Source organism: Lissotriton helveticus, chromosome 9 (genome assembly GCF_964261635.1).
Source record: "Lissotriton helveticus chromosome 9, aLisHel1.1, whole genome shotgun sequence".
Taxonomy (NCBI): domain Eukaryota; kingdom Metazoa; phylum Chordata; class Amphibia; order Caudata; family Salamandridae; genus Lissotriton; species Lissotriton helveticus.
Window position 1 is genome coordinate 398,505,953 of NC_136070.1, and position 27,794 is coordinate 398,533,746.

At 44.4% G+C, this 27,794-nt stretch overlaps 1 protein-coding gene across 2 annotated transcripts in view; it reads left to right on the top strand.

The window, feature by feature from the left end:
- Positions 1-27,794, top strand: part of LOC144781359 (cholesterol 24-hydroxylase-like) — a 345,923-nt gene that overhangs the window by 115,580 nt on the left and 202,549 nt on the right. For both annotated transcript variants that reach the window (XM_078660148.1, XM_078660147.1), the window contains exon 3: positions 13,348-13,429. In XM_078660148.1, the coding sequence (XP_078516274.1) occupies positions 13,348-13,429 (82 nt within the window). The remainder of the gene's footprint in view (positions 1-13,347; positions 13,430-27,794) is intronic.

Consider the following 27,794-nt stretch of genomic DNA (forward strand, 5'->3'; position numbering starts at 1 on the left):
TCAAAAATACTTACCTCTGGGCCCAACATGTCAATGGTAGGACAAAAATTTGAGGGGGGCTTCAGACCCGAGAGATTTTCCGGAGGCTCTAGTGGTGTTCTGTCTAGAAAGAATTTTCTCAATCTGATCTTCCTAAAAAAGAGGTGTAAGTCTTTGGTAAATTCAAATTTGTCAAAATTTGCTGACGGGACAAATGATACCCCTCTAGAGAGTAGAGTCACAAATCTACTATCTAGTTCTTGGGAGGAGAGATTAAAGATCGGTATACCTTTTATGTTCTCCAGTATTGCTGGTGCCGGGTCTGTATATACATCTGCGGTTGGCCTGGACCCTGATGGTAACTCCTCTGTTGGGGAGCGCGTGTTCTTGGCCGGAATTTGCCCCGGCGGTTCCCTAAAAAACGATTTTGGGGGTTGTTTCTTTCAAAGGGACCTCGTCTATTGTGCGGGGTTGGGTTGTACCCTTGGCCGTAGTCTTGACCATATTCTTCGGTCCCATCCCCTTCCGAGTCCGTGGTGTCAGAAAAAGTAGTGATCTTTTTGTTACCCCATCTGGGGGTCTGATTTTGTGCACTCACATCCTCATTTTCAGTATAGAACCCACTTGATAGATAGGGGTAGGTCCGCTCTTGAGAGAACATACGGATGTCTTTTCAAAATTTCTCTGTTTTCCTCTTGAGGAGTCCCTGGGGCAGCGGTTGGAAATAAGCGCCCACCACTCCAGAAACTGTCTGATCTCTACAAAGAGGCCGGGAATGTTGCAGACCCTAAGTCCAATTGGGATAGTTCCAGCTTTCAGGTAGTCCAACATAAACTGGGCGTGGAACTCTGTTCGTTTAGCTTTTTTTCTTAGATTCAATAATTTAGTCCACTTACCCTCTAACCCTTTAGAGAGGGTGAATTGTTGATTTCCATCAATAGGAGCACCTATCATTTTAGCAAAATCTTCGTCTGTGAAGCCGAAGGTTTTAATGCTCTCCATTTTGTACAATTAAAGCTTCACAGACTATGGGGCAAGACAAAAAATAGGGGTCAAGAGACTGGAGAATCTATCCACGGTATGAGACAGAAACCACGGTGCACAAGTATCACAAGAAATCTATAGGACTCATTCATACAACATGGCATTCATACCTCACACTGTAGTTCCAAAACCTAGAATAGGCACCCGGACCTCCACAGCTCAGGGCTGTGAAGAAACAACAACATAGAATGAGGTCCCCCAGCGGGATGGGATATAGGCAGGTAAGCGGGGGAAGCAGAACCACAAAAAGAAGAACAGAACACCCTGCCTTTAACATTTACATAGGTCTCATAAAGGGATCCTACAATAGCAAAGGAGCCACAATAGCCAACTCAAATCCAGATACCAGAGAATTCAATCATTTAAGTTTTTTTTGTATAAATGTATTCTTCATTATGAATTGGTTTACAGTTTAATACAAAGATATTACAAAAATATATAGACATATGCATTCATTATTGCACAAAAAAAGTTCATTGTCGGACAAGCAGTCCCACACAATCCATACTCACTCACAAACTCATACCAGCTCAAACTCACAAGACACTCATCCAGCTCATTCTTTCAATGTACAACCAGGCAACATTCAAACTAATATCAGGTCGCCATCACATAGATACTTCAAGGAGGAAAAAAAGTATTGGAGCAATATACAATAGTCGGGGATGGGGGTGGACCAAGCAATTAGATTGCCCACAGCAGCCATGCCGACGTGCGTTTCGGTGTACAGACCCGTCCGGGTCACACCTTCATCAGGGCGACGATGGAACAATAAGGGGGGGACTGAGTATCTAAAAATACAAAATACAAGTATAGGTACACTGATATTTCAATATTCATTTGATAAGAGAAAACATAAAACTATTTTATTTAACACATATATTATATTCCGGTACCCACATGGATTGGGATGGTACCGTGGCTCCAAATTTAATTTAAATATTTATAGGGTGTAACAACCAAAGATGGAGAGGGGCTCCTCAGGTCTGGAACAACAGTAATTCAAAATACACACACAACTCATCATACAGTTTCCTATTTCAAGTCCTAAAACCTTATTAAAAAATGTGTACGTAGCACCTAGCACCCGGGGTGGTATAAAAAAGGGGGGGATTCTTGTAGCTCCGGGGTCTCTAAACTTAGTTATCCGACTCAGAGGAAGATACTTACTTCGTGGCCTCCTTGGAGGCGAATTCCTCTCAGTGAGGGAAGAATAGAGGTCTGCAGGCGCAGGTAGGCGCCGATCTCCGAGAAGAGAACTTTAGATCTGGATCAAACAAAAGAAATATTGGACATTAGGAGCTCTACTCCAGAGTACTCCAGAGTTTTAAGGTACCTACAATAAGGGGTACTACCGGTGGGCCACCAAGACGAACTCTAGTAACTCTTCCCATGATACACCCATCATCGTGTGGTCCCAAGGAGAGTCACAAAAATACCCAATTACCTGTTTGATAAGGTCTATCGGTCGAGACACAGGGAGAAGTAGGGTCCAGGGGGCTCCTCTACTCTGGATGTCCTACTGGCTTAGATTATAGTTGGACCGCTTTCAGAGACGATTAACCGGCCATCTGTGGGTTACAGTAATAAACATTTGTATATGTTGCCTCAAACCAGTAGAGGGTGGGGGGTGGAAGTAGGGGACGGGGTGGGGAAAGGAGGGGGAAAGGGGATGTGGGAGGTTTTGACGTGGCTAATAGGTGGAGCATAGATCAACTGGATAGGATACGTGGGGAGTAGTTCTGAAGCGCGGTCTAAGACGGCTTATTGTTCAAACTGATAAGCATATTAAACTAGTCTTGTTTTCTGCCTTCACTGCCTGCTTGTGCTGCATTGTTTGTTAGTCTCTAGCCTTTCACTATCCTTTCTGACAGCTGTCCGGACTGAATGGAATTATGAGGTTTTAGGACCATTATTGGAACCGTTATGAATGTGTGGTGGAACAGGACATTGACAATTTCATGTGCTGAGCAGTGGAAGAAATATTATTCTCCTCACTACCGAAAGAGAGAAGTGCTTAAAAAGGTGGTAGCAGTAAGGTCATGTCAGAGGACAATCAAACACGTTATTATTACCGTGAATAAAATAGTATTTAGGAAAAGGCGAAAGCTACATGTAATTGTTTGGTAACACTGAGTTTGAAATCCTCGACTGCTCCCGCAATCCAGTGGCCGAAGGTAATTTACAAGGCCAGGAAACTATCATAACAGAAAATGGCCAATTGCTTAAGAGCCTTAAAGAATGCCAACGAGCAATGAGATTAAAATTAGAGTAGGTAGGAATTGAGAATCCACAGAATAAAGATGTTAAGGATGGTGTGGTAGAATCTTTTAAACTACTAGTTTCAGAACAAATAAATTAGCTATTTCCAGTGCAAGAAATGAAAGGGATACTAACAAAGCCCTAAAACAGACCACAAACTCCTCTGTCAATGCACCCAGGGATCTTGAATTGAGTCAACACCATAATCTGACACTTTGCCATTCTCAATTCCCAGGGACGGTTTGGGTAAATATTTAGTTTAGAGAGAGAATATGGACTATCAGTTTAGAGAGAGAATATGGACTGTCATTCTCAGTTTGTTTTTGTTTTTTATTTTTGCAATTATTTGTTATTTTATTCTCAGTCGGGAATGTGGACTGGGAGAGTGGTGAGATTTGTGCATGCTAACATTCAAGACGGTTTGCATATTGATTGAGTATCAGACATGAGTGACTCCTTCAGTCGCATAGGTAGGACAATCAGAAGTTAACATTGTAGGGGGAGACCTACCAAAAAAGTAATTTCCTTGCAGGTTAGATCAGAAATAAAGACACAGTGTCTTCATGCTACAATTGGTACTACCTCTAAATCAGGTGATCCTAAGCCAAACCGATTCTTTCAATCTTACTCTGTGGCAGAGCCTGGAATTAACTCTTAAGAAATCAGGGAGGGAAAAGTTTTGAGAAAAAAGAAATGGAATCCCAAAGTGATGAGAAAAAATATGTTTTTTACCTCTCGGACCTGATACATTTTATAGATTCTCTGAAGATATTGTACCACAAACTAGGTTTACCTTAGCTTATGGCTTGATAATGGATAGCCATATTGCCCAGAAATCCCTCATTCTCTCATACACCATCCTAACAATGAAAATATAAATTAAGCATTGGCAAAGCCAATACGTCTATGTTTACTGCTAACAAATGCAGCGTAAGCACATCAAAGCCAACGAAAATGGAAAGGTGTATTGAAGGCTACCTAACTTTCGATGCAGCCCTGTTTTTGTTTCTATTTCAAAAAAAGCCGAATGGCAAAAGAACCGTCCTTTTAGTCATCATTCAATTTCTATAAAAGAAATAAATAAATAACTATAATCAATGTTGCTTTGCCAACCCACCTTCTTTGGACATGAAACAAAAAGAGGATGGTTAGAGAGCCTTCATGTACTTGCCTATTGTTTCTCTGAAATTAAAAAAATAACGGTCTATCCTGGAACCACTTATAAAAAGCTGCAGAGGAAAAAGTGGTCTAGGGAAAGAAAAAGCAAACAAGGCACATATGCAAGGTTGGTGTAGGGGGTAAATGAGGAGCGCTGAGGAGAAGAAGATGGGGCAAGTGGGAGATACAAAAGGACATGGAGTGAACAGAGATGGAGGGAGGGGCAAAAGGGAACAGAGAAGAAGAACAGAAAAGCAATACTAGACACGCAGAGCTGTTTAGGATTAATAAAAAAGCCTCATATGATTCATAGTATACTGTACACAAATATTGTTTATTATGTATTGCCAATAGAGTGTCGTTTTCTTTTGTTGCCATGCAAAGTTCTTACATCACCCTCCTGCCCTACTAATGTTCTGAGCCCAGAGGTGATGCACCGTGATCTCACACCTATATGACAACCTGGTGATGATGCCCATACAAAATTTCCTGGAAGCTTATATTGACAGACCTATTTCCTACCCTACACTTGGTTAAGGCAATGTCCCCTCACTTACCTATCACCATCAATGAGAATGGCGAGTAGGTCCCCCTTCCACCTTTCAGCTTTCCCAACACACACCACTCCTACTACCATTTCCAGAAGGGTTTGGTGAATGGTGAAATGAAGTCTGTAATGTGCAAATGGGAAGCTGACTGCTTAAAGTGATTGAAGCGCTCTTGGTCTCTGTGCCCTGGGCTCATTACCTTGCCATTCAGTTCAGAGAACTCCAGAAACGTTTACCAGGGTCTGCACGACTAGAATCTTTTTAGGTCAAGCCTAGGCAGCACATGTGCTGTCTCTTTGAGACATGCTAAATTCGCCCTATTAACGTGCGGCCCACCCACTGCTTTTCATTTGATTGTTTCAGTGTCATTTAAAATTTCTTGCTTGCTAGTGGTCAGTACTTCCTCTTTGTCCCTCCTTTTTCTCTTTGGTTTCCTTCCACGGAGCACAGACGAAGTACTGTATCTATACACATGGGTTGTTTAACTCTTCGTTTGGCGGATTATTTTTTTATTTCATTACTGCTTGTGTTACAAATGCGAGTGCCTGTTAAGCTTTGGCGCCCCTATTTTATTGCATCTAAATCCCCGCCCCTCCTTCCCCTGTTGTTGCTGCCATCCTTCCCACACCTCCCACTCCGTTGTTTGTTCAGCGGGTGAGCGCTTAAGGTTTACTTCCTGTTTAAAGCAGCATTGATTTGAAACTATACAAGAGCCTTAATTTTCTCTCTATCCTGAGGGAAACAAAAAAGGGATTATAGTTGGCAACACCAACTTTTTTTGTGAGAGCAACAAGGCGCTTCAGCCATTTAAGAACATTGGCATCTTATATTTTATCAAAATGAAAAAAAAACACATCCTTTCCACACCTATCACTCCATTGCTTTGTCAGTGGTTGACTGCCTAAGGTTTACTTCCTGTTTAAAGTGCCATTGATTTGAAACTGAAGGATACAAAAGTCTTTGTTTTCTCTCTATCCCAAGGGAAACAAAAATGTGACTATAGTCAGCAACATTAACATTTCTCCTTTGAGCAACACAGCGCTTTAGCCATTTTAGAACATCAGCATCATATATTTTCTCAAAATGAAAAAAGAATATTAATTAGGTTTCTATGGGACTGCCGACAATGAATGTGATAAAGTACTGCGTTTTTGCACTGTACGGTATTGAATTGTATTTCAAGGTATGCGATCAATGTTACCAACCCACTTGTTCTTGTGATTTATTTTTATTTTTGGTTAAGCGTGGGTGGAGTCTGCGAAGTGTCAGAAATACTCTGCCGCGCTCAGCGGAGTTCAGTTGTGCTGCTGGCAATGGTTTTTAGCGCTGGGAGTTTGTCCCTCACTTTAAAATCAGCATGAACTGCACTACGCCTTGCTTCAGAGGGCGCTGCTGCTTTCTGCCACTCAAGTTGACATTCTACTTGAACGGCAGCTTCTTCAAAGTGAATGGCAAATTTCTCAACATGAGCAGTCACCACATGCCGCGACCCGCCCACAATGAGAAATCCCTCCGTGTGATTTTTTCGCACGCGCACTCAGCAACTTACTGATGACGAACTGCTCGAGAGAAAAAACTCTGCTCTGCGTCACTTTGCAGAGTTTATCAGAACTCTGTGCAGAGTGCGAAGTGGCCAAAACTCTGCGAACTCCCCCAGAGGAGCAGAATTCATCGCCCAACCCTATTTTTGGTATCGAATACTCCTTTAAAATTTTCACCAAATTCTATTTTTTTATTAACTGCTCCTTGGATTGAAGCTTAAGTTTTCTATTTTAAGATGCCTGCTGTTTATTACAACTCTGTCAAGAAGAACATCCTCGTCATCTGTGAATACTGTGCTCATATTTTTCACTCTCTTGTGGCCTGTACATTCTCCTTCTGGCTGGATTGGCGGCTCTGGCTCCCCTTTGCTCCTAGTTGTGGCTGAGAGAAGAATGGCAGGAACGAGAGAGTTACTTCTAGTGCAGACGTGATGTTAGTCGGAGCTCCAGTATAGTGGGAGGAGGAGAAGAAGAAGAAAGAAAGGAGTTGAAGCACACAGCAGCAAAGGAGCCTCTGCTGCAGCCAGGCTTCTGCCAGCAGCACATTGTCCATCCGCAAGAAAGACCAACAAATACCGGCCTATGCTCAGTCATGAGTTTATTATGTAGAACCACACAGACATTGTGTCGTGCCTGGCTATGGTCTTTCTGCTAGGGCTCATGTTCAAGGTGAGCCCAGGGGAGACCATTGATCTGCACCTTGAGATGGGTAGCATGAGCACATCAGACAAGCAGTGGCACAAGACTGCTTAAATCAGAGATGGATGTTATCCCAGCAGCATCGTGAGCAAACTCATCAGTCTTGGGAAGCCCGTTTACTGCAGTAATATCCCACCTCCCAGGAAAACGGAAAACACCCACCCTGGGCTCCCAATGAATACTATGCCCTTCTATAGATTGCCGTTCTGAAGGCCAGAATAACAGTGAATTGAGTGAGCCATCTGACGCCTCAAAGCACAACAAAAGCTGCTAGTGACAGCACCATCTGGCAGTAGAACGTTCCCTTTGTTGTTTTTGAGTTCGCAACCCAAAAATGGACGAGTCATTAGCCCACCATGTTTACTTGAAGTACCTAAGGGGAGGGATGCTTTAATCATGTTTTCTCAGAATTAATTATTTTAATTAGTGAGCCTCGAGTTTCTAGTTCATCGATGGTACAAACGTTGAAGAGCAGTAAAGCCCCAGGTTAAGTTCCTATAGTGGCATTGCTTATTATGGCAGGCATTAGCTGATGTGAACTGCGGTCCATTATCACACGTGATAATTTTCGGAATGCCTTCCCTGACAAACGTGGTTTGTAAGAATCGTACCACCGCATCAGTGTCCACATTCTCCATGATCTCCACCTCCGGCCACTTGGAATATTTGTCAATGAGGACCACTACGTTCTTCTGTGTCCCTTCTTTGTTGAGAACGGGGCCCATGATGTCCACTGAAACCATTTCCCAAGGTCCATCCGGCACCGGAAATTTTCCCAACGGGGGCCTCAACATGCTCTGTGATTTATCCGCCTTGGCACATGACTCACATTGCCGCACATGTCGTTCTACCTGCGCATCAATGGCTGGCCACCAGTATGCTTGTCTGGCCCGAGCTTTGGTCTTGGTGATGCCCTGGTGTCCTTCGTGCAGTATGTTCATTAGGTGCTCCATAATGCCTCGTGGGGGAATCACTTTGTCGCCTCTAAGCAAGAATGTAGGGTTCTCCGCAAGCGATAGTTCATCCCTTACTTCCCAGTACTTTCTCAGTTCCTCTTTGAGGTGTCGTTTTTCAGGCCACCCGTGGACTACGTATCCTTTGATGGCCTCGAGGTCGGTGTCTTCCTTGTATGCTTCTTCCCACTCTTGGGCACTGATCACCTCTTCAGTATCCTGGATGGTGGCTACCACGTACTCGTCCCACTTTTGTTTCTCGCTGCCATCCGTTCCTTCCATCGCTGCAGCTCTGCTCAGGAAATCCGCCACTTTGTTCTGTGGACCCGGAATGTGTTCCACCTCGTACACAAAATCCAACAGTCTAAGGGTCATCTTGGCAATTCTAGGGGTCGCGTGGGCATGACCGCTTGACGTAAGTATGCGGACCAACGGCTTGTGGTCCGTTCTCACTAAGAACTTCGCCCCCCATAAGTATTGCCTGAATCTTTCCATCGCCCATACCACTGCTAGCATCTCCTTCTCTATTACGCTGTACTTCTCCTCGTTGGGCGCGAGGGACCTCGAGGCGAAGCTGACCGTCGCAGTTTCTCCATTTTCCGACTTCTGCATTAGGACCGCCCCTAGGCCCCGGTCACTGGCATCCGTGGTAAGGATGGACTCTGCCCCTGGGTCGAATCCCTTCAGGGGAATGGCGGTACTCAGTTCTTGCTTTAGGACCTCGAACTCCACCTGTTCTTCCTGGCTCCACACAAATTTGTTCTTCTCTTTGAGGAGCTGGCGCAGGAGATGCGTTTTCGTGGCAAAGTGGGGAACAAATTTACTGTAGTACTCGGCCATTCCCAGAAACGACCGAACGTCTTCTTTCTTGCTGGGCGTGGGGGCATCTTGTATGGCTTTCATATTCGCACTTTTAGGCCTGATCCCGTTTTCGCCCACTTCGTGGCCCAGGTACGTTACTGATTGTACCCCGAGCTTGCATTTGGTCCATTCTGCCGTCAATCCGTTCTCCTGGAGCGTCTTCAATACTTTGTGAAGCTTCTCATTATGGTCCTGTTTTGTCTTTCCCATCACTAGGATGTCGTCTTGGAAAAACTGCACATCCTTCACATTCTTCAGCAACTTGTGCATTAGCTTCTGGAAGACCGCCGCTGCAGATGCTAGTCCGAATGGCATTCTCATGAATTCGTAACAGCCGAAGGGCGTGATGAAGGACGTGAGGTGGCAGCACGAAGAATGTAGTCGTACCTGGTGGTAGGCAGATGACAAATCCACGGTGGAGAACCATTTGATGTCCTTAGTCTTGGCTAGCATCTCATTGATGCGTGGTAAGGGAAACTTGTTGATCACAATGTTTTTGTTCAGTTCCCTCAAGTCGACACACAGCCTCACCTTTCCATTTGGCTTCTGAGCTACTACCAGCGGTGAAAGCCACTCTGCACTCTCTATGGCTCTGATTACTCCTTCCTTTTCCAGCCTGTCCAATTCCAGTTGTACTGCTTCCCTGCTGCGAAACGGGATGTTCCTCACCTTATGTACCACTGGTTTTGCTCCTTCTTTCAGCTTTATGAGGTGTTTGTATTTCGCCAATTCCCCTATTTGACCATTGAATACCTTGGGGTACGCTCTTCGCCATGACTCCACTTCGTCTGTAGCTTCCATATCCATCAGCAATATCTTTTCAATGCCCCCTGGGTTGAGTTGTATCCCTAGAGCTCCTTGGTCCTTCCAGCTCAAAACTGATGGGCCTTTCTCTGCTATGTAAAGCTTGCAGTTGGCGTGGCGACCTCTGAACTCGAATAAGAGGGGGCAATACCCCAACATGGGAATTCTCTGTCCTGTGTACGTGACCGGCCTCAAATCCATAGGGTGCAGTGTTTCCTCGATCTTAGATGCAAACTTCTCTTCCCAAACTTGTCGTTGTATGATCGAGATGGGTGCCCCACTGTCTGCTATCATTTCCAATGGTATCCCGCCGATGTGCATATTCAGTCTGGGTTTGTCCATACCCTCTCCTTCCATTTCCAACACTTGGGCGTCTATATACAGGAACTCTACTTGGTCCTCCGCGTCTTCTTGGCCGTCTGCGTCCTCATCTTGTTCTTGATCCACAAATCTAACCGTTGCTCCTCTAGGTTTTCGGCGACATACCTTCTCGTAGTGACCAAACACATTGCAGTATGAACATTTTGCTCTGAATGCTGGGCACGCTTTGTCGTTCCCAAGGTGCGACGTACCGCCACATCTGTAACAGCTCCGCTTGCCGCTGTTATTTGTCCTGTTGTCCATGTGGGTGTTGCTGTTGTTGTTTGGTCGTCGTCTGTCTTGGTATCTTTGCTGGTCTCTCTGTCTCGGCCGTTCATCCCTTGGTGGCGTCATAATCTTGCATACTGATTGGGTCCCGCCTGCTTCTTTCTTGGCTGCTTGCGCGCAACGTCTCGACAATTCTGCCTTCTTGACCATCGCCCATATTTCTTTGAGGGGGGCGTCTCCATTCACCCATAGTTTCTCCTGGATGTGTGCATGATTATTTGGTCCCTAATCAGGTCGTCATGCAGCGTGTCAAACTTGCATGTAAGGGCCAATTTCTGTAATGCGACGACATACTCATCCACCGTCTCTCCATTCCTTTGCTTTCTTTGAAAGAAATTAAATCTGTCTATCGCGACGCACACGACCGGCCTGTAGTGTGCGTCGAGGTCCGCAATGGCATGACTGAAGATATCTGTGTCGGTGGCACCTCTCTCGGCTTTGACTATGGTGTCGTAAACTCTGATCCCTTCCGGGCCCAAGTTGTGTAACAGTATCTTTTTTCGTCGCTTACTCATGAATGGCGTGTCTCCTTCTTCTTCCAGGGCCTCGAGATAGTTTAAGAAGTACCTTTTCCAGTCCTCCCACTTCATTTCCGGTTCCCTGCATTTGGTCAGGAATGGCACCATTTGAGTGAGGGAAGACGAGTGGACCGCCATTTTGGCTGCGCCTCTCCTGTTCGCTGGATCGGGGTTCGTTCGACCAGGCGGACTCCCCGGTGTGTGCTGTACTGTAGTGTCACCTGCACTGTGATCACTGTCGCTGTCCCTTTCCTTGTCTCCCACCGAGGAGCTTGGTGTGCCCTGCAACCTCTCCTTACCGGTCGGTTTTGTCGAGCTTGGCCCCTCTCCGCCTGTCAGCTGCTCCGCCAGGTTGCCGGACCCTTGTTGCACTGCTCAGGAACGTTGTGCACCACGTGGAGGTGTTGTGGTGGTTAGGCGCCTTGGTTGCAACACAGCCGGGTGGGTAGGCTATTTACCCTATCATTTTCATGCAGACACCCTACTGCTTGAGGTGCGTCGCTCTGGCCTGTGCTTATCGGCCGTTTTTTTTTTTTCTCTTGGGTCCCTTTGCTCCTCTGCCACGCTCCGGATGAAAGTAATGTAATGTATTTTTTTTTTTCGTATTTTTTTTTTTCAGACCCACGGGGCTGCGCACGTCATGCGCTGTGCGTGGGGTCTATAATCCCACTCTCGTCGCCATTGTAATAATGATGGGGACACTGGTTACTGTTAACTACTTTCCTTTATTTCCCGGAGCGCCGGGAGAATGCTCCTGGCTCTTACGCGGTCGGCGCTGATCACAAGATGGCCGCCTTCCGCTTCCTGCGCTCCTCTTCCTGTTCCGGCACAGGAACACTAGAGCGCTACCACAATTAAGTACCTGCACTTCTGTAATTTGAAAGCGAGAGAGCCATCACTGTTACATTACTTTGAGTGGAAGAATAATGGCACGTCTCAGAAGCAAGGCAAGTCGCTGTTATTTCTGCACACTGGTCGAGTAGGAGGCACTTGAAAGCATTTTTTATAGAGCTTAATCAATGTGATTTTTCATTTTTTAAAGCTTTAGAGATTGGGGTATTTAATATGTCATGGTTTAATGTGCCTCTGTTATCTTATTTCACTTAACTCTTTTTGTCTTCATTATCACGTATAAAGCAATTCGAGATATATAAAAAACACAGTCTGTTGTACAAAAATAACACTTTAAATAAGTACTTCTCTATTAGTGTCAAAGCTTCTTTATTAAAGAAATACACTTTTTTTAATTGGGTAAAGTCTTTATCATATGTTCATTAAATAGCACAGAAGCCCATCCTTGGGTGTGTGTTTGTGGCCGTTCACCGGTGGCATGTGAAGTATCAGTAATTGTTGTAGCACCAGGATATTGTGCTCTATGGCTAAATACTTATAAGGTCCCAAAGTCGAGACCTGTTGGCTATGGCAATGCTAGTTTACTGAGGAGACTATGCAAATTAAGGTCTTGTAAGATAGAACACCATTATTAAAGGGGAATACAGGGGTTCTGTCTTTTCTAACCTCCTCCTTACTCTCTCCCATTTCTCCGAATCACTGTGGTAGAGAGGATTTTTCCATTACCATGGAAAAAGTAGAACACGTTATGCAAACGTCCCCTCTCTTTTATGGAGCACTATGGGAGCTTTGATGAATTGTCCTGTTGATTTATTATTCTACCACAACCCCTGAATGGCCATATTGAACAATATGTTATTACCCGTTAAAACTTTTTATAGTGCATGTTGTTGCAAAAGTAAATAAAATCTTGCCCCGGACCCTTTTGGTTTCCCATACACTTTGTAAGCTGCATTTCAGTCAGTCCCGTTTTATGGGTTACATGTATGTGACCTCTTTTCTACAGTGAGTAAGCACTTTGTGACTACATGTACCAGCATTCATTAGGGGCAACTATGGTGGTCTTCCCAGCTGTGTACAACCCCACCCCTTTGATTACCTGCAGCAGGCACCTGCTCAGTAGAACTGTTCATTTGGTTTCTGGAGATCAGGGTTAGTTCCTGGGAGCTGTGCTGGCACTAATCCAAGAATAATACAGCAACATTTACCCTTCGAGAAATACTGAACGTTTGAAATATGTGTTCTGAGTTTTCAAGAACAGATGCTCCCCTTCAACATGCAGCACCACTTTCTACAGTGGGTAAAGGAATGTGTGTATACATGCACCTGCTTAGATTGGGGATGATTGGGATAGACTACCCGGAACCAGTCAGCAGTAATTATGTTATTGGTGTATATGTACTTCACACACTGTACGATCATAGGTTTAATCTGAATGGTGCTGTTAACAGTCATATTTTATGTTTCCTTTTCCTAATAGGAGTGAAAAGTATGGTCATGTTGTACGTTTGAACTTATTACATAATATTTCAGTTCTGGTGACAAGTCCTGAAACAATAAAGGTAAGGCAGAGCAAGATTTTTAAAGAAAGTGTTTTGAACATCTTCTGGAGCCTGTCATGCCTGCTAGAAATAGCATACTAGCTTACCTGTGTATGTAAAAAGTAGTTATGTATTCAGAGAATTTGCTTAAACTCATTTGAAAAGTAATGACTATTGTGTGACCTTTGAGGTCATGCAATTTGTTTCGATTCATTTGCCCCAAACCTCCTTCTGAAATAGTCATAGGTGTAATATTAAGGACAGCTGCTTGATGGGAATTAACCTTTCTATTTAGAGTTATCAGTTGTAATTCCAGTGTGGATATATTTATCTCCCTGTTTGCATTGATCAGGAAACAATAACTGGAAAATCAAGGAAAGATTATATAAAAATTGAGTGTTGTCATATGTGGCCTGACTCTGTTAAAAAATTAGTATGCACAAATTGCACACTAATTGGTTTGTGGAAACAGGAATGCTATTTATAAGGCAACGTATGTACAAAGAGCTTGCAGCAATAGAATGGAAGCTTTCCCAAGAAATCGTCAGTGGTCAAGATTCATTCAAGCATTCCATCCATAATTGTTTGTTTTTCTCTGTGGGTTTCTAGACTAAGCCAATTTTGTTCCTAGTTTCTACAGGGCATGGACAAAGGTGAGAGCACTTGGGCATAACACATTGTTTGAGGTCATGAACAGCTTACAACAGGCTATATCTAGAAGGTAAATGGTAAGGGCGATTGGCTTGTTCAAATTTACTGTATGCAGGGTGAAAAGGTTTAGCTAGGCACTGTGTGCAGTACCCACAGGGCATGGATATTAGGGTCATGGTATAAAATATGTCCTTAAGAGCATGGCTGATGGTCATGCCATCCTGCAGTCAAGCATAATGAGGACAGGCCACAGAAAAACAGAAAGTACACTATATAAATGATTTGGAGTTCAATCAGTCAATAGTTTTGTTTGGTTAAAAAAAAAATACAAAACAATACGTACAACACAAAAATACAATCATCAAACTAGATAAATAAATCACAATCAACATTTCATAAAACCTTAGGTTATACCTGTCACATGAAATTGGGTAGCAATTATTTGGGGGGGAGGGTGTTATAAAATTGACTCAGGATATGATTTGTTATTGCGTCGATTTGGAGGCTCAAGGAAAGATCAACTGACTACAGGGGCGTAGGAAGGGGGTGAGGTGGGTGCGGGCTACCCCGGGTGTCATCACTGAGGGGGGTGACAAAATGGCAAACATATGTGTTTTAAACACATATGTTTGCCATTTTGTCAGCCACCTCAGTGATGACACTTGTCACCCCTGGCTTGCCAAAATGGCACAAATATATGTTTTAAATACATATTTTTGCCATTTTGTCAAGCCGGGTTGACAAGAAATTTTCCGCATCGGGTACCACCTGACCTTGGTACTCCACTGACTGGCTAAATTACATCAGGAATGTTTACTCCAACTTTGGTCATCCTGAACTGTTTGATAGCCTATAGAATATTAGCCACTGTGACAAACTTGGTGTAAAATAACATTTATGGTGAGAATAGTCATGCATAGAAGGGTGCTGAACTTGTCGTCATCAGTCACGTACTTTATTTAAATAATGTTTACTCCTGGTTTGCATCCTTCTTTGGATTTCGTTTTTACCAAACGGAATCTTTTATTTAGTTTTAGAGTGGGTATTGTTCACCAACTGTTATCATTTCATAAGGAATTTGAAGCTGGTAAAATAACAGAGCTATGCCCCTCTGATATCCTACCCATGCACACTGTGAAGCATTTTGTTTTTTGTGATTTACACAGACAATCATGAGTAAAGGATATTGTTCCAATATTGCACATGGTAAGATTCACTGATTATTTAAGGAGATTTTGTACATTTACAAGTGCTGTCTTCTGCTCTGTCCTATTAAGCTGTCGGCCAATTTTTTAAGATGACTATTAAGTCAAAGGGGCTGATTTTGAAGTTGATGGAGAGGTTACTCCATCTCAACAGGGATGGAGCAGTACCCTCTGCCCATCTCAGAGTCAACCTATCCGGTTAGAGGTGGACAGACCTATAGCATGTCAACGAAGGAGCCTACTCCTGCTTCGTCGCTGACGTACTCCTCTGGTGACCCGACTGAGTACAGGGCGTTCTAGGTAAGCCATCTGACCATCCTCCCAATGTAGAGTGGGGGCAGATTGATTTCTTTTGTTGTCCATCACCGTCAGGTAAATCCAGGCAGTGAAGGACAGTAAAAATAAAGAAGCATTTGCAAAGCAATAGGCCTCTTATTTGCTGGAGTTGAAGCTATTGGCATTGTAAATGGCAATGCCTTTTATTTATGTGTTTTGAAAACCTGCAAGCGGTGTGTAAACACACACTTTGTACTGATAGTCCTTGCTTACCAGAAGCAAGGCTGGCAGTAAAAAAGGCCCAGTTACTGCCAGCCCTGCTTTTCGTAAGCAACAACTATAAGTACAAAGTACGTGTTTACGCACCGCTTGCAGGTTTTCAAAACACATAAATAAAAGGCATTTGTCATTTATAATGCCAATAGCTCCAACTCCAGCAAATGCAAGACCAATTGCATTGCAAATGCAATAGGTCTCACATTTTTTAAGTTAATGCTATTGGCGTACTAAATGGCAATGTCTTTTACCCATGTGTTTTGGTTTGGAGTGTGGTGGATGTATGAACAGAGACACAGCTGCAGCACTGCCTAGAGGACTTAGAATGTGGAATTGCCACTGGGACCAGAGAAGCAGCTGCAGCACTGTCTAGAGTACTTAGAATGAGGAATTACCGCTGGCACCAGGGAAGCAGCTGCAGCACTGTCTAGAGGATTTACAAAGAGGAATTATCGATGAGATCAGAGAAGTAAGTAGCAGCACTGTGTAGAGGACTTATAATGAAGAATTGCTGAGATTCAGCTAGCAGCACTGTCTAGAAGACATTGAATGAGGAATTGTGACAGAACTAAAGATGCAGCTGAAGCACTGCCTAGAGGACTTAGAATGAGAAATTACCGATGAGACCAGAGAAGCAGCCAATGGACAGCCGTCTGTCGTCCCCACCATTCCAGGCCGTGGCAGGAAGCTGAGCAATGCACAGAATCTCTGTAATCTCCTGGACTCAACAATGTGTTAATGTTCTGCCAGTTCAGGAGAAAACAAACTGTGTGCAGATAAGGACACTATTCATAAACCAAGAGAAGAAATACACTGATGTGAAAGTAGTGTATTTAACTTTAGTTTCTGGGGCTTAAAGGATTTAGTGGCAGCAGAGTGGGAGGTCTTTACTGAAGTATTGTTATAGCACCATCCAAGCCCAACATTTCAGCTAGTCATTAGGTTTCACAGGTCAACACTTGATTATTACTGTTGATTAGTACTGACGGACATGCCTGTCCATTTATTTGTGATGTATATATTATTTGCGCTAAAACAACAAGAGAGTGAGGGTAAAGAACCACTCTTTAACCCCGGCTAAATACAATCAAACAACAAAAGAGTGATCAAGGGTGTGCTTTGACAATTATTTAACGGTAGTGATTCCTCAAAGGGATAAGCTTACAAAGATACCAGAATGAGAACGAGGGTGGAGAAGGGTTAGTGAGGGGGGATATACCAGGATTAGTATGAAGAACCCTCACTCACCGACATGGTCGGTGACATGCTTCATCATGGGGTTCCCACCGGGTAGACCGAATGTCTGCCTGGTGTGCTTCAACGCCTGATGTTACAGCGGAGCTGTTTTTTTGTGGTTTTGAGCGGTGCAAAAAAAGGGAGTGGTTGGGTGATGTTAAAAGAAAACAGTCAGTGTCTCGAAAAACTTTTTAATTTGAGACTAGACTGTATTCGTTAAAAACAGTGTAGCGGACGCCAAACGGTTGTAAGTTTGAACCATTAGAGTCCTTGGTGTGTCTAAATAATGGTCGACGAGTGAGGGTTCTTCATACTAATCCTGGTATATCCCCCCTCACTAACCCTTCTCCACCCTCGTTCTCATTCTGGTATCTTTGTGTGCTTATCCCTTTGAGGAATCACTACCGTTAAATAATTGACAAACCACACCCTTGATCACTCTTTTGTTGTTTGATTGCATATATTATTTGGCCAGGAAAAATTGCCAAACTTAGCTACAGCCAGCCTACTGCTGGGGTTCTGCAAATGCAGCCCGTCCTACAGAATCATAGTAATTTTTGGAACACAGAAGAGACCAAAGCACAGCTTCTCAACACTGCTCTATCTGATCACATATCATGATGCATATGTAGATTTATAACACTGATCTCTGGTGAAAGCCAACCCTATGCCTATCCACAGTATTTGCAAACTCTGGGCCCATGTGCTTGGCACCATGTTGTAACTTATTTCTGTTAGACAGATGAAAGAGACAAGAAGTCGGAAGAAAAACAAATTACAGGAAAGTCGATAGCAAAGTATCGCAAGAGATTTAAGCCCTGGGAATCTGGCTCCAGGCAGACAGGAAAAATGACTTACGTCAGGCTCAGAAACATAAACAAAATAATATTGGGACAGAAAAGATATAGCAGCCAGACAGGGGGGAAAGGAAATTTGTGAAAGAGACTGCCAAACAGCCCTGAGAGGTGTGTTAATTTCATTTAGTTCTCACTTTTTGGTAAAGCGTAGGTTTCAAAATTTTAAATTATGGGCTCAAAAATCAAAGTGTAGCCAGGAAGCCAAGGTGACAATCTAGAGTGGCGAGTTGTCATCCTTTCATATCTTATAATGGATGGTTCTGTAAGATTTGTAGGCAGACCCCTCTAAAGATCCTTTCCCTCAGCTGAACATCTACAGTGTGGCTTTTCAGAGATGTTTGTTAGCTTTAGTACATATGCCACAGGATAAAAGAATCCACTCGCCACACTTCTTGGGTGCTTTTTACTGCAGCCTAATCGATCAAGTGCAGATTTGTGGTGCGACTAATTCCTTAAATGATTCTGCCGCATTTCTGTACCATCTACAGTCACAATATATTCTTTTATTTTACTACATCATGTTGTAGCTTATTTTCGTTGTTTCCACTAATTTAGGAAAATGGAGTAAGGGACCTGAGGCACAAAATGTGGAAGTGATTCTCCAAGGATCACGCGACGGTTGTAAAATGATTGAACTAGATTAAAATACATGTCACCGTTCTGCAGATAAGAACTTAATTGCTAAATTAAATACAACTTTTATATCGGCCAAAAGGAAGGACAGAATCAATTTAGTCCATTATTGCTACTTATGTGATATGAAATGGAGCAAATAGGATTTGCCTCGCTATATTTACTTTGTAAGAAATGGAGGGAATGCATCCGTTATTTTCGTTTTCAATCAAGTAAGCAGATAGAATAAGACAAAACATTTTGCACCATTTTTAACAAAGGATTAGCTTTTCTTATGTAAATAGATAGATTATTATTATTCGTGTGAACTGCTTATAGGCATTGAATGCATCACCTCTTCTTTTAGTAGTAGTTTCCCCATCTGAGCATGCATGTGAACATTGTCATTGGGTCTTAATTCCAGCTGTGTTGCGGAAAAATATACTGAGGTAGAGATATGCTTCAGAAAACAGATAACAGCCGGGAAACGCCAAACATGCTGCTTTTCGCCCAAATTCAGCATATCAAAACAAATAAGGGCAGAATGAGATCTCCCTCCTCGCAGACTCACAGAGGATGTGCATTACACAAAATTAAAAGCTCTAATAAAAAGTTTTTTTTCCCCGAAACCCAAGAGTTATGAATACACTCAAAGACAATAAAAGATAGGGAACAGTTGCTTGAAAGCAGAAATTTACAAAAAATACTTGTTAGAAACTTTAAAAAGATTATGTCATTGGTTTACACATCGAGAGGAAGAGGTCATTTCAATAGTTGTTTTCAGTCTCGCCCTTTTGTCACAAAAAAGGCTGCTTAACGCCAGCCATCTCAGACCAAAGATGTATTATGCCAATATTATTCTAGAAGTATAGCACTTCCATACCCCTTGTGAGCCCTTAGCACTGTACGGATTTTTCAGTAAGTAAATACTCTGGATGTAGGCACATAAGCTAGACATTGATTTTACATGATATCCAGGAAAAGGGAGGATACATTTGTTATATATGGCTCGAAGTTAGTAAACAAGGGACAGCGGGAACTGGAGATTAACCCCTTCCATGCTTATGACAGAACGGTTCCGTCATGAGCGACGGTTGAGCTGTGCTCATGACAGAACCGTTCCGTCATCGTTCCATTGGCTCAATGGAACGTTCAGCACAGCGCAGGAATCTGCGCCGCGCTGAAGCGGTTAAGAGACCGCTACAAAGCAGGAGGGGCTAGGAAAGATAGCTTCCTGTAAGAAGTGCTTGTGTGCAAGGGACGAGGAAGGGGATGTGGCATAATGACCAGAGTTGCCGACTTTAAAGCTGGGGAACCTGGTTCGAGTCTGGCGAGAGCCTCAAACATTCCATTAACAGCTGCATTGCGCCCATTCCAGGCACTGTACCATACCTGTGCATCTGTATTACTACACACAGTCAACAGTCATTGTTTTTGTGGTCGTTGTTGGCTGCAGTTTTATTACTCATTACATACGTCATAGTTGTACAACTGCCCTGGACACCTCCTCGGGCCGGCGTCATAAATCATTATCATACATTATCACAATTGGTTATCACTCAGTGTCATTTGGACATCATAAATCATGGGTCATAAATCATCGGGAATCATTCAATCACAAATCTGTCATCATTTTGTTGTCATAAATCGCTCTGCCAGAGCATCATAAATAAGCCACCATAAATTATGGTCATAAATCATCGGGATGTCATAAATCATTCTGTCACAAATCTGTCATCATTCTGTTGTCATAAATCATTCTGCACGGGCATCATAAAGCATCAGCCATAAATCCTCGGCTGGCCATAAATCACTACTTTGTCTTTTGCTCATCTGCATATCCTAGGGCCGTAAATCAGCCTGACAGCTTGTAGATTGGTCCTTGTTTTTTTCCACACCCCTTGCGTGTGGGGGTAGCCTTTTCCCAGAGCCAGGCCACAACTCGCTACCTTGATAGTCTCTCCTGCGCCCTGCCGTCTGGCTGGGGCTGGGCTACGAGTGCCATCTCCATTTGCTACCCCGATTTTTTTCGTCAGGCGTACTCACCAAGCCATGAGGCATCCGAGAGTGAGTGGCCCTCCTTCTACACATTCCCCTGTCCGTGTGTTTCCATAACCAAACCAATACACCTTTTGTTTCCATTACGCCGCCAAGGAGGCTTCCGTCTTCCTGCGGCTCCCCCTACCCTCTGTCGTCTCTTTGTGCCTCCGTTGCTCTTTCTGTGGGCCTGCCCATGCTGTTGTACCACTCGAGTGCTAGGATACCCGCCTCTAGCTGTATCTCCAGGAGGCTGACGTCTGGTAAGCTCTGACGGCAATCTTCCCCACAAACGCCATGGTGTGCTCTGCTCCGTCCTTGTCGTTCTGTCATGGCACACTTGTGTCCAGTTCGGAGTCTTACAGCACAGTATCCTTTCACCATGGGTCATAAGTGAAAATAAAAAATTGGGACACAGTCAGATGCCGCTTGTGAAGGTGTGATACAACATACGTTACTTACATGACTTCCTTTACCCTGATTAGTATCACATTCTCCCTGTCACATTCTTTTACAACATAACTGTGCATTTTGTTGTGGTACTTTCACATTGGACATTTTCTTTACATACTGTCCACTGAACTGTCATTATTTCTTACTGTGGGAGGATGAAATTCCGAGTTGGCCCTGCCGGGGCGCAGGGAACATAACCTTTGTATTGCTATGGGCTCCTCTGTGCAGTATGATGGAGCCTGAGAGCACGCCCGAGACCTGGGCTTGTCCCACCGCTGGTGCAGGTGGGGATGTGTAACTACTGCCTGCATTTTATTATATATTAAGTTTTTTCTCCTCTGTTAGAGCCATATCGCACTATGCTGCTTGTATAGTCCTTCCGCTGTGCCACGTTCTGGTACATAATCCTCCTTTCTTACTCACCCCACGCAGCACACAACACTTATCTAGCCAAAGATAGCCCCCCCCTACTTTTTCTTTTTTTTGTGGGGACATTCATTGCAATAAAGTGAGTCAGTGTTTGCACTGTGCTCACGCCACCCATCCCCTCTCAGCAGAGATATTCACCTTGTAATGTAAGAATGCACGTCCATTCAGGAGCCTGGCATATCTAGGGCAACTACTGCCCAAGCCCCTGGCATGAACATGCCTTATCCACATAGTCCATATATATATATGTAAATTCAAAGTCACTCTCCTACATGAACATGCCTTATCCACATAGTCCATATAGATATACATTCGGAGTCCCTCTCCTACTCTGCATCCCAACCTTCCTAGGTCTGCCAACCCTTTATACTGTCCTGGCTTATGTTTAACCAACTCCATCATCCCACTCCGGAGGGTTTTGGGTTAACATACCCCCCTCCACTGCTGTAAAGGTTTTAGATTCTTTTCTTGTGACATTTTCTTAATTTCCGTAAATTAGGTGTGGTATTCAATGATTATGAGTGACACTTTGCTGACAAGCAAAACCAAGCAAGCAGACCAGAAACACATCTAACTATCGGGAATGTCGCCCATCAAAGCAACCAGAAACTGAAGGAGATCTTACGAAAGTGCACTTGTAACCTGAACAAAGGGATCATGAAGCTACGCATGGGACTGCCATGTTGTGAATAAATCAGGTGTGTTGTTTTACAGCCATTAAACATACTCTGATGGGAGCCTTTCCTCACCAACTAACAGCTTACAAAAATTGCAACATCCGATTGCCTTGAACTGGGCATTCCGACTTTTATCCTTCTTGAGCCTTTAACTATTAATTGTAGGTTTGTAAATCAGCATATGCGAAATTTTACATTAGACAGAGGACAACAAGGGGTGGATTTGCATGTTGTACATACAGACAGCCAGTATAGTTGAAGAGGGCTTGTTCTGGACCAGGACAAATTCTGAATTTAAAATGTAAGCCAACTGAACCCTGAATAATGAAAGTCCGTGGTCAATACATATGCTGTACTCCATGCCTGAAATCTGCATGTAGTTCCGTGACAGTTAATAGCCTTGACCTTTACTGTATCATTTACATACCTTCGGGTCGAGTTCGCGTTTTAAAACTACAACAACTACAGAAACACTTTCCTGGTGGTGGTGGGGGGGGAGGGGGGGAGATCAAAGCACTGTGTGCGGCACCAAGTGGTCACTCGCTCAGTAGTCAAGGTGTGATCTGCACAAAGCGCCCAGTGCAGTGAAGGTGTGATTGTGATCAGTGATTCGCCATAGCGCCAAGTGCAGTGAAAGTGTGATCTGCATACAGCGCTGAGTGCACCATGGGCTCAGGAGTGAAGTGTGAAGATGGCATCAGTGATCCGCATACAGCGCGGAGTGTGGTGACAGTGCGATTGTGATCAGTGATCCAGTAAATTGCCAAGTGCAGTTAAAGTGTAATCATGTGGTCTGCATACAGCGCCAAGCGCACTGTCGGCTCAGGAGTGAAGTGTGATGATGTCATCAGTGGTTCACGTATACTAGCACCAAGTGAGGTGAAAGTATAATGATATAATCAGTTATCCTTGTACAGCGCGAGCGCACCGGGCGCTGTGCAGTGAAAGTATGATGACTGGTGCAATCAGTTATCCCGGTCGACTTTGAAGCTGGGTTTGGCGGGAGGCTCAAGTATCCTGCATTTCAGGGCATATCACTTACTCGCCTCATGCCCAAAAATGAATGTGTCCGTCTGTAAGTCTGTAATGCAACTAGTCCTCATGTAAAGCGCTCTGATACGTTCGGGTTGAGTTTGCACTGTATAAACCTGAAAAAAAGGGACGGAACAGAAGGGGTGCGTTGGAGGAGGGTAGGCACACCTTGCAACATGGTCAGCGACTGGCTGCCGCCCCCCCCCCCATCCGACCACACCAACCCCAGAAACATGAACATGAGGCCTGGTTATCTTTGGAAGGCGGGGGCTAGTCCCCCGGCCGTATTTATTAAGATATGAAATTAAAAGGTTTTTAATTGCATGGTCAACAATTTATACAAAAATCAGCAGGACATTAGATACAATATCGTCAACAAGTTTGAGAGGCTAACCTTAACAAAACTCTAATACAGGTTGTTTCCTAACCGAATCTAACATCCTCATCTTGATTTTTGTATCCTACATTTCTGGCCATATGGCAAGGTCGCTAACCGGTGTCAGGTCCTACTAGCTGCGCCTCACCTAGAGATGTGCGCATGCGCAGCCGGGCCCGGTAATTACCCGGTCCACGCCGTGAACTCCATTTACTCACTTAAGTAGGGCCCTTACTCTGCGTCATCCGGTGACGTCATAAGTATGCGCGCGCGGGGTGGCTACCAGCCTAAGGAAAGCGTGACTCCTCCAACCCGCGCCCCTTTGAAGCACCAATTACCTTGCCCCTGAAGTTCTAGGAGGGGCCAATGGCCTCCTCCCCCTGGGCGGGAACCTCCATTGGATGATGCCCGCCCCCTCAGACCTTAAAATAGCTGCTCACCGGTCATGACCTTACCGCCACAGGCCAGCATTGTTAACCGACGATCTGGCCTCCCCCTGTCTTGACCTACCCTAGAAAGTTCTCACTTTAGAAAAAAAAAAAACAACCAGGCCCAGACATTATTAGACCACAGGACGTTCCCTTCCTCAGTCAAGTGGACCCCCATCTCCCAGGTAGAATTGTGCACCCCAGATACACCCATGTGGGATCGTCTGCAACCGGGGGGGGCTCGGAATAATTTGTCCAACTGTGTGTTGATCCTCTTTACCGAGTGATTCAACGCCCTGACCGAGTCCCCCCCTCGCCACTACCCCCGAGGGATAAGTTGAGACCATACTACTGTGCAACCCGGGCAAGTCCTGGAGACCCACCCCGCAGTGGAGATGATCTCATCAATGAGGATTCGCCTCCCAAGTTTGGCCAAGTCATTCTCCCCTAGGTGAAGTATCACCACTGACGGGGGGTCGGGCTGCTGAGCTAAGAGTCCCTGAAAGAAGTTCCTGAACTGACCAAGGCACAGACCCCCTCTCCCGAAGAATGAGATGTCTAACCCCTTCAATGCCGCCCTTCTCTTACGGTCTGCTGAAAGAAAAACATTTTGCACCCGCCTTACATAAGTGTGGCCCCTAATCCAGATCTTCCTTGTCCCGCGTCCAGCCTGCTACTTGTGCTGGGACGTTGTAGCTCCTCGACTTCTAGCGATGAGTTCCTCCCCTGCGTTCACAGGTTTGAGAAACTGCAAAAACCAGAAAAAGACCAAGAAAACCTGGATGACAATTCCCACTTCCACCTTAGGGAATGGGTAGCACTTACACCTGCCAGCACCGCTTGAGCCCTTGGGTGTCCTCTTTCTCTTGATCAATCGCTACAATCTCGAAGTCGCTGCTTGCCGTCGCCGTGCCTGACGTATGCTTCCCTTTTGTCGTCCACCAGCTGCTGATGTTGCGGTGTGGAGCACCTCTCAGATATCCGCCATGGACCCAGCCGTGAATACAAAGATAGACAAACACAAACAATTAGTGTTTCTGGCTTCGTGGCGAAAACTGCGTTACACAAGCCTGCCTTACATTGCCCGCACAAGGCATGTCTTAGCCATTATTAACGCCCAATGTATTCCCAGGGACCCTTCCCACTGCAAATAGTAACAACTTCATTCAGCCTTCGGTTAGCACATTGCTATACGTGCCGAGCTGTACAATTGGCCCTAAGCCCTTTATCAGTCTAGTCATAGCGTTGGCTCTTAGTCACCTACCGTCCAAACTAACCTGACATGGTTCAAACCACCCCTGACATGTGTACCCTGCCATTACAAACCTCAGAGAGGTATAGCTCTGTCCTAGCCTCAGGGAGCATCCATTCCCTTGCTTAAACAGTTACTTTGGTTCCTTATTAGGCATTGGGTCAGCTTCAAGGGCCTGTGCATTGCGCAAAAAACCAAAATTCGTAATGGCACTCGAAGTCCTATGTGCCTAATCGGGACCTCCGGTCTGCCCGTGTTGTAATAGAACCACCATGGGAGGACGGGCTTTTTCAGTCGTGATCCCCCCGATCTGGAATAGACTTCCAGATAATAACGATAGGGAACCCTTCCCACTGCCATTCCTGAAAAAACTTCCAACCAACTTGTATGTGAACGCAGGCAAGCATGCAATGGAGGAATGGTTGGAGCAGGAAGTAAATACTCCTGCTCCGACTAATTGAGGCTTCGGGACCTCTAAGTTTGGCCTATCGGACGTTACGCGTGATATGTGCATGTTGACCTTGGCCCCCAGGGCATGTCTAGAGCTCACCCAATGAGGCTACAGCCACCCCTGTGTCATGCTCATGTGAATTTAACACTCATTGAGGTCGTGGCTGTTTGTCTGACCTGATTGCAAAGGTGAGTCTATAGTGATCATCATTGCCCACTACTGTAGTATGAACAGAAAGTTCGCAGTGGAGCAACTATGAAACCAGATACTGGACAGACTTCTGCTGAGAAAAAGTTTGCGCATTGTTCCAGGCATTGACAGTGTTATGGCTAGCCACGTTTAACATTACTGCCTATTACAGAATTGAGACACTATAATGTAACATTTAAATTATCTTCGCCTAAACGAACATACAGTACTGTGCCCCACTCATCTCTAAATGTTAGGAGTTAATATCACAAACTAGTGACTAACCATACACACCTAATAAAAGATGTGCTTCCCCCGACTATCTATTCTCGCTGAATTGTATCCCGAATGAATCTCACCATCCGCTAACATAATTGCCTCCCTACATCTTTATTACATCATGCCAGTCTGTGCATTGTTTTAAATTGCTATCCAGGAAGCCTAGTACCAAAAAGCAACGGAAAGGAGAGGCCTCTCTGTGTGGTAATTCCCTCCATCTCATTTAACTGCCCTTCAAGCCCCTCTTTAGGTGTGACCTTCCCTAACAAACAACCCATGGACCTCCGAGGCATAAACCATACCTAGGGGCATCAGGACAGGGTACGCAACCCATACTATACACACTGCATTTCCTAACACCCCAAAAATAGGTGATCAGACTGCATTTTACAACCTGCAGAACTGAAATATGACAGGATCATTCCAATGTGTGTCAGCCGCGTCAGTGGGCGCAAACTAGTTGTAGGAAACGGTATAATGTGCAATTCTGCACAGAGCAAAAAATTGGGAAACCTTACATTTTTTATCTTGTCGAGAAGTGCTTTATGAGGACTGCCGCCAAACACTGAAAGCACCGTGACAGCGGTGGAGAGAAAAGCTGGGTCCTGTGAGATATGAACGAGCTGGGCCCTATGTGGCCTCGCTCATTGCTTTGCACTGAAACTCCTGGCCGGTGCCTGCAGCCTACAGAAGATTAGTCCACAAAGGTAAACTACAACCATTACCGTGCACTATTCCCAACTCTGGACTGTCACAGTCCGTGTGTGCCCACTACCCATGTGCATCTATGTTCTGTTTACACCAAATGTGTCACAGTATTTGAGCGTGTGTACCGAATTCACACATGTGATATTGCAGCTCCCTACATTTTGGTTTCGTACGTCCCTGCAAACTAGGGTGACCAGAATTTTAAAGCCAAAAACGGGGACATTTCACAAAATTAGAAGAAGGACTACAATTGTACTTTCAAGCAATGAGAGTTCTCCTCAGCAGAGAATTACAGAACAGGCAGTAAGAACCTAATTAAAATGCAATGTTTAAACCCAGTAGTTTGTCTGTTAATTAAATTGCTTTCTTGAAACAACTGCTAACTATCCCTTCTTTGTAAAATATAGAAAACACCTCCCACCGTTTTTAGTGGACCCTCTCTACAAACTGGGACATGAGCTAAATTTCTTGAAATCTGCTGGGACGGCTGGTTAAAAACAGGGACCGTCCTGGCAAAACGGGGACACCTGGTCACCCTACAGTGCAAACAGCTTTGAATTTAATGGCACTCCTTCTGCGCGCACATCCTCCGTAGGTGTATGCAACATACGCAGACAAGTCAAGAAATCAGGCGCAATGTGTTTGTGAATACCCACGATATACGACTAATTCTATATTATTTTATTTAATGCTTTGTTATAAAGCGCGGGTTTTTTCCGAAGGTGTCAGAGCACTGTACCATAGAACCCGTTACGTTACATGATAAAACTGTTGCAGGAATAGAGTAAACAAAATGTAGCATGAACAGACTGTCCCAGCAAAATAAATAAATCTGACAAATTTTGATGACTAACGAACTGAACTTCCTGGCGAACAATAGCAAGCCAGATAATCAAAACAACGCATGCGAAATGAACACCCTTTCAAACACAGCAAGCACATGATGCGCTCCCCACCAAGCA